A 12579-nucleotide genomic window follows, 5' to 3' on the forward strand; every position below is an offset into this window, starting at 1 on the left:
ATATACCCACCATGGTGTCTGCGCCCCAGTCAGGGGCTCTACCCCGATGTGTGTTGTCTACTGACTTCTCCACAGGGAGGTCATGGCGTATGTTAGGCCTTGTGATATTTAAATAGGGCTTTGTTATAAAATGGCTGTGGGTGATTAGCTGTGCATTGGAATTGGATTTCAGGTTTTAATCTTATCATGACTTGTATATTCTGTGGAGCCACTGACAAAAATTAATGTGTCGTACTGCTTCTTTCTGAAGTTACAGTTATAGTGTTATATTTAAAACACAGCATGGCTAATCAATACACCAAATCGTTAGGCTCTGAGTGCTCCCTAGAAAGTGACTGTTTGCATTTATTGGATCATGAAGCAAATGTCATATCCAGTGTTCCTGCATAATTTTATAAAATGAAAATATCCTATTGTTTTGAGAATATGTATATATCGTGTTGTATTTGATTATACGGCGATTTCCTTTGATTAAGTAGGTTTTTTTTGGTGTGTTGGGATATTAATTGACAGGTTTTATTTGCTATTTTGATTTGAAAATAATAGAAACGGTAATATTCCTTAAGCAGTTCCTCTTGGGTGAGCATGGTGTTTTATTTATTCTATTTTCTCATAATCCCATGTTCACAATTGGTAGCATGATCAGCATTTATTTAAAAACAGCTGGTATTATCAGATGTAACACTGTCCTCTTTGATCTGTTCCCCTTTTTACTTCGGCCAGCTGCTTATTTCCTATATTCAGAGCTTAAACAATTGGATCAAAGTCTACTTTATTTATTCTCTACATGGCTGCGTTTTTCTGCAGCACTGATATTAGGCACTAACAGTTTATTAAGATTTTTTCTTCCATGAGCAGCCCACAAATCATAATGATGTACCTTTCTAGGCTTTTATGATGGAGCTGACGGCCCACCAGAGCAGCGTGGGGAGCGTCCTGCAGGCGGGAAACCGGCTGCTAACACGAGGAACTCTGTCAGATGAAGAGGAATTTGAGATTCAGGAACAAATGACCCTGCTAAATGCTAGATGGGAGGCACTTAGGGTGGATAGTATGGACAGACAGTCCCGGTGAGTGGAAGCAAAAAAATCAACACTTTATTCCATCGACTGCGCTACCCAGTTTAGCTTAGTAAGAGAGCCTGCATGTCTGCAAAGACAAGATGATTTCAGAACTTGCCTTGTAAAATTTGCACCTTCCTTTTTGTAGTGTTGGCATTTTGTGTGATCTTTGTTTCCTCTTTGATATATTAACCGAATGAGTGGGTAAGGTTGGAACACAGAAATTAGCAGAAAAGGAGAAGACTTTCATATAGACGGTTATCTCTTCACACTATGAAAATCGGCTAGCCATGAACTCTATCTGAAGACAGGACTATGTAGTCTTTATCTACAATTTCATCTGGTAACATTTTTTTAGAGCAGCCCCCCCCCCCATGGTTCATTTTATTTCATGTATTGTGTATTAAGGAGCAAGCGGCATTCCATTGCAATTTCCACCTATTTAATAAGCAGGAATTCCGGATTGAAGAAACAATGATTCTGATATGAATAGAGGGGGCTGTGATTTGCATCCTTTGACTCCCATTTAATTGACTCCATTTAGGAAAAAAGTAAAAGTGTTTTTTTCTTGTTTCTATGTTTAAAGACCAAATGGTACTTTCAATGGTTAGGCCAGACTGCATTCCCTTGCCCCTTGTCTTTGGTGCCTGGAGCATGTGTTTGCCTTTGCAAAGGGAAAAGGGAGTGGGGCTGATGTGTGTTTGTCCCTGGACAGGCTGCACGACGTGTTGATGGAGCTACAAAAGAAGCAGTTGCAGCAGCTCTCGGCCTGGTTAACGCTCACAGAAGAACGCATTCAGAAGATGGAAACTTGCCCCCTGGATGACGATTTAAAATCCCTACAAAAGCTGCTAGAAGACCATAAAGTAAATCTGGCTCATATTTCTTTTATACCTTATCAAATATGAAAAGGCAGCACTTAGCCTTCTAAGGGCTGGTGGCTTCTGTCATTCGTGCAGAGATGGGACACTTCTTCAGTGTTCTCTTTTATTCAGTGTCTGTTAGGGTGGAGTTCGTGGGGGTGTTACTTTTCTAAAGCCCGGGATGACAGTGCAGATAAAATTTTACGTAAGTATGTGTAGTTTTCTTAGGAAAGTACTTAGTGAACGTTCATAAGGCTTTTCAGGGTTTTTGTTTGGACCCGTAAGTGGTTAAAGTCCCTAGTGTATTGGCATTAATGCAGGGGGTGGGCAAAGAGGCAACCCCTCAGATTTATCTCTACCTCATCCTTTAACGCGAGCTGTGTTTCTTCTGTGGTATAGGAGAGTGTCCGGCACTACATGAGGAATCGAAATTTGGTAGACAATATAATTTGGTCACACATTTAGAAGATAACTTTTCATAGTCAAGGAAGGGAAGAGTAAAATAGCCTCTCTGCAAATTGTTTGAAGAGTTTTGTTTTTCAGTGGATTATCTGGATAACTGATAAATAAAACTTAGGGATACATTAAACACGACTCACGAGGCATTTGACAACACTGTTGGTAGCATTTAAATAAATTGCCTATATACAAAAATTTTATGGCCTGTCATGCTTGGAGCCATGGAAAAGGGAAGAATGGAAGTTGTGCGTCTATCCTGAATTGCTTTCCTGGGTAGCTCATCTGAATAGCTTCTGACTTTCAGATACCATCCTACTTACCTTTCCCCTTGCATTATGCTTCACTAAAATGATCTGACTCTGTATGTTTTTTTTTGTCTTTTTTATCTTAATTTCTATTATATTCACTCAAGCCATCTATTCCACTTTTTTTTTTTTCCCGGAACTTATAATAAATGAGCGATGATATCTCATTTGCGATCTGTTGTGGCACTGCATTTTTCAACCTGCTTTGGTTCATAATGAAATGTAAAAATGTATAAGGGACTTGTTCATTAGTAGAACACTTAGGTTAATGATGGGAAATTTAAACACGATGCTTCATTAAGTGTCCTTAATTACTATCGACAGCTGAGTGGATTTTAAATAGGTAAATTTGAAGAGAGTAGAAATAACGGTGTATCTTAATCTTTTTCCCTAGCGTTTGCAAAATGATCTTGAGGCTGAACAGGTGAAGGTAAATTCACTAACGCACATGGTGGTGATTGTTGATGAAAACAGTGGTGAGAGCGCCACTGCGGTCCTTGAAGATCAGTTACAGGTATGGACCCTGGAGATGGGCTACTTGCAAGGACCCTGTGGTCTGAAACCCTGCTATGGCACTCCCCTATTCTTCAGGTCCTGTCTCACTGTTCATTAGGGGACTACCCTAACCTTTAGTCTGTGCTTCCCAGTTGGGGTTTCCCAGCTTCTGGGTTTACAACAGTACTTCAGTATCTTTCCTTCTCTGCCCTCAGGCTGGATGGGCAAGGCTGCTTGTGGTCCCCAGCTTCCTCCTGCAAAATGAAATCTAGATTGGGAAGCACAGGAATTGAACTTGACAAGTACTATACAGACCGACTTCTTGCTCAGAATCACTTGAGGACTTTGTTAAAATGTAGATTCCCGGGCTCCACACAGACCTGAAGCCCTGGGAGTGGGGCCAGTATGTGTTTGAGAATTTCAGCTGTGTAGGGTTAAATATCCCTGCGGCTTTGGTAGATCAACGCGTGAGTTTCAACAACAGTTTTGGGAACCCCAATAAATTGCTGCTTTTTGTGCAAAGGCTATAGTGTATCTGACAAGTGTTTAATAAGAGATTTATTAGTATTGTATTTGAACAGAATTTGGATTACCTGATATGATGTCACCAAATGATTTTCAGTCACTTTCAGACTATAATCTTATTATATGAAATTCTTTTTCTTTTATAACATTTAAAGTTAGCCAGTGGTTCTGAGCCTTTTTGCTGTAGCAGTACTTAGTTATTACAGTAACCTAAGAGCTAGGCATTCATGTCTTGCCTATTTAACAGTGAGGAGACTGAGATTCATTCAGAAAGGTCATGGGATGCCACTGAGATTTAAGTAGGCAAATTTTCACACCAAGACTGAAGACCTGTCTTTTGGCTCTGATTTCATGTTCTACAAAGCTTACTCTGATATTAAATATTGAAGTAGTATAATATGAATTAAATAATTCCTTGCACATGTAAGTAACGTAGAAATTAAATGTAGCATTTGTTCATCATTATTTATAAAATGGTAATAAAATAATTAGTTGGGAAAGTCATCATGAGTAATGATTTTTAAACAACCAAATTTATTTATTTAGCATTGCTAATACTCCTAAGATTCTATTCCTGATTTTTATGTAATATAAACAGAAAGAATCAATTAAGCATTTTTTTTAATCTTACAGAAACTCAAAACAGTTTTTGTAAGGTTAATTTTTTTTTTTTTTTGTAATTTTGGTATTCCATATGGAAATTTTCTTGGCATGTAAAAGGTGGTTAATTGATGCAATGAATTTTTTGAAAAGATAATTACAGCCTGAAAAATTTGAAGCACAAAAGGGTAGATATGTATGCTCTCTTCTGAAGATATGTGTAAAAATGTCAAATTGTCATATAAAAACCACTGATATGGAAAGAGCAGGAATTTGGAGTCAAAAGTTAAAGAATAGAGTTCTAGCTGTACCACTTTCTAGCTATGTAATATGCAACAGTTAAATTCTATGGAAATTAGTTTTTCTCATCTATAAATTTATAGGATTCATCTGTATTATTTTAAAGCAATTTTTATTAAAAATATTTTTCATAAATTGCTACTCTGTAGTAAAGGGCAATGGATGTCATGAATTTCTTTAAGGATCATTATAACTATCTTTTAAGGTTCTGTTGACAAAGGACGGTTTCTTCCTTTACTAGAAACTTGGTGAACGTTGGACAGCAGTGTGCCGTTGGACTGAGGAACGTTGGAATAGGTTACAAGAAATCAATATATTGTGGCAGGAATTATTGGAAGAACAGGTATGAAACTGTTATCCATAATGGGCAAGACAGATAGTGAAAAGTAACCTATCTTTAATGATGGCATTACGATAAACTTGTCTTAACTTTCCTTTGAAAGGAAATTACACAATGTTTATTATTTTCAAAATCAGATTTCTATGCATTTTATAACTGATCAGGTAGCCTATTCATAGAAATCACATTATATGGCTTCATTGTAGTAACACTTAATTTGATGTGTTAATTACTTAGAATGTTAGTAGTTAGACATTCTGCTTTCATGATTATGATTTTTTATTGTATTTGTGTTGGGTATTGAGTTTGAACTGGTATCAACATTATAGTGCCTAGCAAATTTAACTCAGTAAGTAATGCATAAATGAGTCCACTCAATGCTTTGTGAATTTTAAATCACCATTTTTCTTGATTTTTAACCAGAATAACTACTGAAATTAATAAGAAAATATTATTTAGCAACACCATTAATTTAATACTGGGTTAATACTGTATTGTTTCCAATAAAGATTACTACAGCAAATGAGACTTTCAGTCAGAGTGGTGGCCCTTTGCCCACCCTCCATCATTCCAGAAGAGCAACCATCAAAACAGAATAAAAATAAGCAAAACTTTTCTCCCAAAATGTCAAACATTTGTGGTTTTAGAAAATAAACAGATACTTTTTTCCCACATTTCAGTGTCCATTTAGATTCTAATGCATTTCATTTCCATCCACAAAAAACAACTATATTCTTTTCAAGGGATAAAAACAAGTGTAGGATGTTTTGTGGTTTACTAAATATGGTAGCAGAGAGAACATCTAAAAAGTAAGTTGTAAAATTTGTCCCAGTATAAATTGTTAATCACTACCTCCTGCCCCCAGTCTTTGGACAGAATTTTCTTATTAAGAATCCTTTGATGGATCTTATTCTGACTTCTGAAATATTTACATTTCACTTTATAAATGTTTATATTTACTTGGACCCTTGTATTCAGGTCAAGGAGTCACAGAGAGTAATTAAATTTTACTTCAGTAATGACAGTAGGAGACATTGATTGCTAGAGAAAACCAGTGTTACTCCTCTACTAAGTAAAATAATTTAAAATTTGGAAATACTTTTAATTTGGTAATTAAAAAATATTTTTAAAATAGGGAATGACTAGTATTTCGGCCGTTTTTATTACGTTAGATTTAAAACTAACCTTTGAATGGCTTTCTGTTAGTGTTAGGCATGGAGAGTCTTGTTAAGATGTAGAATTGGAGCCAACATTGGTACTTAATATATAGCTAACTTGCTTTTGCGTGGAATGAGACTAAATAAACTGAATCTGAATTAAAAAAATCTTTCAAGAGACTATCTTTCACTTGGTCGCAGAACCTTTACGACAGTTAGAAATGGGCTCTGAGAATTAGTTCCAAACTTGTGCAGGATAGGCCAAGTTTAAGTGTGGCATGCAGGTCTCCAACCTACCTTTCCAACTTCAGTTTTCCCTCCGTCCATCTATGTACCCGGGTTCAAACCCTGAATTCCCAGTTTGTAGCCCATTCCTAGACTGTCAGTGCCATGAGACTAGTGCTGGTTCTTTTTCACGGTTCTATTCCCAACGCACGGCACATTGTAACTTCCTCATGGTTTGTGTTATTGTTTTGTTTTCGTGTTTTTGAAAGAGTGAACGTATTCAGTTTGTTTTCTAGCCTCTGTTTTCATTTAAGATGGGGTATCTGCTATGGAATGTCTTTTTACCAGTTTTTTTCATTTTTGAGTTCTCCTCTTCCTCAAGGAACATGAAGTCATCTATAAACTACCTCATCATCCCCCACTACCCTAAAACTGGAAGTCATTTCTTCTTTGGATTTGCCATGATATTTAATGTGTGTGTGTGTGTGTGTGTGTGTGTATTTAATTACCAAATTAAAATAGAGTGCAGACACCATTATGTAATATTATATTTTTTATTACATAAATATATATTGTTATATATTACAAATATAAAATAAACTATTATAGATATATTTTTTATGGCGTCTGCACTTTCTTTTGCCATAGGTTATTTATGTGCATATTTTACGACCTTTACTATACTGAGGACAGGATCCCTGTTTGCCATTTAATTTCTTAATATTCACCTTTTTCTCTTTGGGGGGGAATATAGAAGCAAGGAATAACTATTAAACTGATAAATAAAATAGTTGGGGAAAGAATTGATCCTGCTGCGAACACAGAACCCAGATTTTCTCCTCCAACTATATAGAAAAGAGCTTCTGTGGCAGATACTATATTTTGGGAAGAATTATTCCAATGTAGCCATTGGGTTTTCCACCCCTCTTTCAAGTTTATCTTTCTACATTACTAAACATCTTCTGCATGTTGGCCAATGAGGTTTAAACATCTTTGTGTTGGCTTTGGACTATCCTTAAACTTTCTCTTTGAATCACAATTGCTGTTGAACTTGGAGCATTAGTGTGGTTTTCCTGAATGATGCTGTGGAAAACCGTTGGCTTTGGGGTGTGGGTCTTTGATCTGATTCTCTCATTAACTAACCAAGTGATCTTGAACATAGAATGGCTGATCTCTCTTTCCTCCCTGAAATGAGGGGCTGGGACAGGACAGTTCCCAAGCTTCCTCCTTCCTCTAGAGAGTTATAATGTGATTCTTTTGGAGACTTGGATAGTTGTTGTATTTAGCCTTTTAGATCCACCTACCACCCTGAGAGTTTAATTACCCAGGTGTGGGGCTAATGTCAGGTCGATCTGTTGCAAATCTGAGAAGGATACTATCTTAAACAAAGATGTATTTCTAGGCCATTCATGCCTCAAGCTTGGGTGTTTGAAGTCCTTCCTAGCCTAGGTAAGAGTGAAGCCTCAGTTAGCATAAAAGTTAGAGATTTGGGAACTTGATTGAATTGAATTACCAAATGATTCTCCAAATATATTTCTAACTTTTGCTATTACTTGTAGTGCTTGTTGAAAGCTTGGCTAACTGAAAAAGAAGAGGCTTTAAATAAAGTCCAGACAAGCAACTTCAAAGACCAAAAGGAACTAAGTGTCAGCATTCGACGGCTGGCTGTAAGTGTTGTCAATGTCGACATCTGTCTTGTAAGCCTGTGATGTTTTAGTGTTTCATATCGTTGGCTAATGCAGTTTAGTGAATACAGATTATGACTCATTACCTGACACTAGAGTGCTGCCGTGTAATGATCTAGAACCAGGAATCTTATGTTTTAGCATTAGTGAACTGCATAGCAAGTAAATTTTACTATGAAGTGTATGTTGACATTTCCTGACTGGGGAGCAGGAATATTGAGTCCTTTTAAGAGGGAGTCATCTAATAAATATTTGAAATACTAGATTTTGAAGGAAGACATGGAAATGAAACGTCAAGCATTGGATCAGCTAAGTGAGATTGGCGAGGATGTGGGTCAATTACTTGATAATCCCAAGGCATCTAAGAAGATCAACAGTGACTCAGAGGAACTAACTCAGAGATGGGATTCTTTGGTTCAGAGACTAGAAGATTCCTCCAACCAGGTACCTTTTGCTTTGGATTGTATGTTGTGCCGTGAAGTAGAAATTAAATGTTCAGGTTAGTTTTAGTTTTTATGCGGTAAAAGAATAGTAGGTAAACTGCAAACTAAAAAGCAGATTCCTTACGCCTAGCTTACCATAAAATTGAGAAATTGACATGTCAAAAATCTTTACTTTTCTGAAGTAAAATTTAATAGATCTTCAAAAAAACTTATTAATATCCAGTAATTTAACTCTTAGTAAACTGATAACGTTTAGATATGAATCCATTAAATCATCTTTAAATCTTAAATAATCTCATTAATTTAAAAAATATATATTAGTGAATTGATTGAAAATACAGCTTTGGTTTGTACATGGATGTTTGTAGCAGTGTTATTTACAATAGCACAAAAGTGCAACAGCCCAAATGTCCCATCAACAGATGGATGGATGAACAAGTGTGGTCTATCCATTCAATGGAATATTATCTGGTGGCTAACGACATGAAGTGCTGACACACGCTACAATGTGAATGAACCTTGAAAATACTATGCTAAGCACAAGAAGCCGGTCACAAGATTCAATGCACTGTCATTCTATCTCTGTGACATATCCAAAATAGGCAAATCCGTAGAGATAATAGATTAGTAGTCACCAGGGGTGGATGGGGGAGAGAGGATGGGGAGTGGCAGACTATTAATGGGTACGGAGTTTCTTTTGGGGAAATGACAAAACTTCTGCAATGAGAGAGCGGGGTGGTAGCACAACTCTGAACATACTGGTCACCACTGAGCTGTTACCGTTGAAGGGAGGACGGTATGGCCTGTGAATTAGAGCTCAATAAAGCGGTGACGAAACATTCAAACATCTGGCTGATTTATCCTTCAGGTGACTCAGGCGGTGGCAAAGCTGGGGATGTCCCAGATCCCTCAGAAGGATCTTTTGGAGACTGTTCGCGTACGAGAACAAGTAACTACGAAAAGGTTGAAGCAAGAACTGCCCCCTCCTCCTCCCCCGAAGAAGAGACAGATTCCCGGGGATCTTGAGGCTAAGAAAAAGTGAGAACAGATAGAGTTTTCCAAACACAGTACCACCCATCATGGATTTTTGTACTAATCACTAATCCTATGCACATCCAGATGTAATTATTGTTATGGAAATTCAGTTGCCAAACCTCTCACTAGCCCTGAGTTTTCTGAGTGTTCTCCTCCACACGGGCTAAGCACCCGAGGGTCTCAGGTGATTTTATTTATCCTGTGTTCAATCTGGAAAACTGTGTGGCGAACCCTTCCTTCTTCCTTTCCGCTGTCTGCTTCGGGAGGATCCTTGTTTGTTCCTTCTTCCACTGTGAGAACCCTGGCAGTTTTGCTTTTGATAGCTCTCCTGATTCTTTGTGCCTCTCTTTCCTCTTCTTGCCATTCAGAAATACTAAATGCAGGAAAGTCATTCCTTTGTAACTCCCTTTTTCCTCTCATTCTTTTTTCACGTTTTCTTTCTTCCTTTGTTAATTCCTTTGTCAGATTCATGGACACATTCTTTATGTTTGGCTTAAAGATCCAGTCTTTGACAGAAAACGTCTTTTTTTGGTCTTACTGATTCAGAGGAAACGCAGGCTCTTTAGAAAAGGACTAATCACAGCTGATATAACTTGGGCATTTACTAATGGCAGCTACTCTGCGGAGCTGGGCTGTGTGACACCCCGGTAATGTGCCTCACCCGTGCTCTAGCAGCCAAGCCGTAAATCAGCGCTTCTCTTCTGTCCCTTTTACGGGAGAATCCCAGTGCTTGGATAAATGGGCAATTATTTTGGGCCTGAATAAAAATGATACGATTTCCCCAATGTAGCTTCTGTTAGACGAAGCGGGATTCAATTTTACCGGATGATTTTCATTTTGATAATCGGGCTGCGTTTGTGCCTCCCGCCAGCATCTCCCTGCAGGGCCAGACCGCCTCCGAGGAGCAGGGGGCAGCTGCGGAGCCTTGGCTTTTGGAGCGAGCCAAGGCAGCACAGAAGAAGATGCTGCTGATGTTAACACTGCCATACAGCTCTTCTTCCCTGAGTGTTTATTTTCTGCCAGGTAGATCTGGTAGTGGGTCTCGCCAGCGCTGACTTGGTGCATTTGGAAGCAGGTTGTAAAAGACTAAGGGTGCAGAACTATGAAATCTACAACATGAGCATGTTGTTGAGAGAGTGCAGTCTGCTGGAGGAAACAGAATCCTGTACCAAAGGTGACCTAAACAATGAGGTCATTGATTCGCTCCCATTACAAGAAGTCCAGAGACACGGCATGTTGATGGGGTGGTGGGGCTCAGCACCCTGCCACCCTGCCTGTCCAAGTATGTGCCTTTCACCATCATGCTTGTCCTCTCGTGGTCCCGAGATCCTGCTGTACCACTGGGCATACAGCCTTGTATAACCTGATATATGTAGGAAGGGCAGTTTTTCCTTATCTTTTTTGTTTGTTTGTTTAAATCAGGGAGAAAGGCCTTGCCTAGAAGACATTGGTTACCTTCCCCCGTGGTCTCACTGGCCAGGATTCAGTCACTTGCCCCACCCTGGGTGCCTGGGACGTTGAGACTGTTTGGCTTTTTTGGTCTAACTGTGTTCCGGGGGAGTTGGACAGCACAGAGAAGTGTGGGGAGGGGTGTGTCTGTTGGTTGGGCACCCAGGTGTGAGTACCACACTCTTCTAGTCCATGATTTGACTGATGCAGAAATTCCTTCAGTTAATTCTTAGACAAGCAGAAGCTTGTGTATGTCCAGTTCATTATGTCAGAAGGCAGTGAGGTCTCGTTATTAGAAAGATTATTTTTATGGGCAGCCAAGTCTGCCCCCTTCATGTCTCCCCTTGTGTACTGGTTCTGTTTTCGGGGACGATGTAGAGTCCCAGCAGTCCTCTTCAGTGTGGGGCCTCGTCGGTATGGGAGGGGGTTTCACACTCCCATTGCTGTTGGCCTACAGTGGAGAGTATCCTTAACCACTCCGAGTGTGACCTGCCTTCGAGACCCTTTAATACCTTCAGTCTGCTGTAGAAACCACTATTAGCTTGTCTCAAAAATGGGCTGTCTGAGCAGATGTGAGCTCAGTACAGTTTAGAATACCTGCTTCAGAAATGGCAGTTTATGTCCCCCTCTTTGTCTTTCCTTGGTACTGCTGGTGGCTGTCTTTACCAGGGGGAGGGATGGAGGCACAATTCTTTCTGGTAATGGAGATCTCTGTTAATTTTCCGCTCTGTAAAAACCAAATATTCATAATTCACCAGAAACACTTTAAGCTGTTACTCAAAAAGAATCAGACAAGCTGTGCTTACCTTAAAGTACCTAAAAATCCTCAGCAGCTGTGTTGAGAGGCCGTGTGGGTAGAGGCCTGGTGAGGAGGACCCACCGAGCTCCACCATCTATAGCTTTGTGGCCTGGGGCAGTTATTTAAAACCTCCCTGAGCCCCATTTTTCCAGCATTAAAAGGGCTAATAATAGTCTAGGCCTCTCAGGGTTGTTGTGAGGATAACTTGAGTTAATAATACACGCAGAACACTTAGCAAAGGGCTGGGTACGTGGCCGACAATCAGTGAGTGTTCCCCTCTTGCCCCTCCTCATGGTGGTTTCCACAGGCCTTCTCGAGTTTGTCCACTCTTTTCCTTCCCATCGTCACATCTCTGCTCTGGCTCCCGGGACCACCACAGCTGCTATCCTTTGGTCTTGCCTCTCTTCTTTCTGCACGGTGAACACTATGTGATGAACACAATCATGCCAGTGCTTTCAAGCCTTCACTGGCTCTCTGTTGCCCTTCAGTTGTGCCCAGACTCCTTAGTCTGTCCTGCAGGGCCTTCTGGGAACGGGTTGGTGTGGCTTTCTGCCATGTTGGCAGTGGTCCTTCCCTACCTAGTACTCACCATTCCAGCCACACCTAGCCACTTGCTGTTTGCAGTGGGGTCCTCCTTCTCTTTGTTCTCCCTTTGCAAGGAATGCTCCTGGGCATAATACCGCTGTTGTGCTCCAGGAAGCCATCCCTCCCTGACTGAATCAGGAGCCATTACTGTGAATTCCTGGCATTCGCACCTGGCGAGTTCTCTTGTGTTTTTGCCCCAACTAGACTGGAAGCTCCACGGGGCCTGGGATTGTGTCTGAGTTACCTTCATATC

The 12579-nt window shown here is 39.8% G+C and overlaps 1 protein-coding gene across 1 annotated transcript in view; it reads left to right on the forward strand.

Annotated features, from left to right (window-relative positions):
- UTRN (utrophin) overlaps nucleotides 1-12579 on the forward strand; it is a 485166-nt gene that overhangs the window by 128138 nt on the left and 344449 nt on the right. The window contains exons 11-17 of the mRNA XM_040627923.1: nucleotides 889-1070; nucleotides 1777-1927; nucleotides 3083-3202; nucleotides 4850-4951; nucleotides 7890-7997; nucleotides 8280-8459; nucleotides 9327-9496. Coding sequence (XP_040483857.1) covers nucleotides 889-1070; nucleotides 1777-1927; nucleotides 3083-3202; nucleotides 4850-4951; nucleotides 7890-7997; nucleotides 8280-8459; nucleotides 9327-9496 — 1013 coding nt within the window. The remainder of the gene's footprint in view (nucleotides 1-888; nucleotides 1071-1776; nucleotides 1928-3082; nucleotides 3203-4849; nucleotides 4952-7889; nucleotides 7998-8279; nucleotides 8460-9326; nucleotides 9497-12579) is intronic.

This window comes from Ursus maritimus, unplaced genomic scaffold (assembly GCF_017311325.1).
Source record: "Ursus maritimus isolate PB19 unplaced genomic scaffold, ASM1731132v1 scaffold_13, whole genome shotgun sequence".
Classification (NCBI taxonomy): Eukaryota; Metazoa; Chordata; class Mammalia; order Carnivora; family Ursidae; genus Ursus; species Ursus maritimus.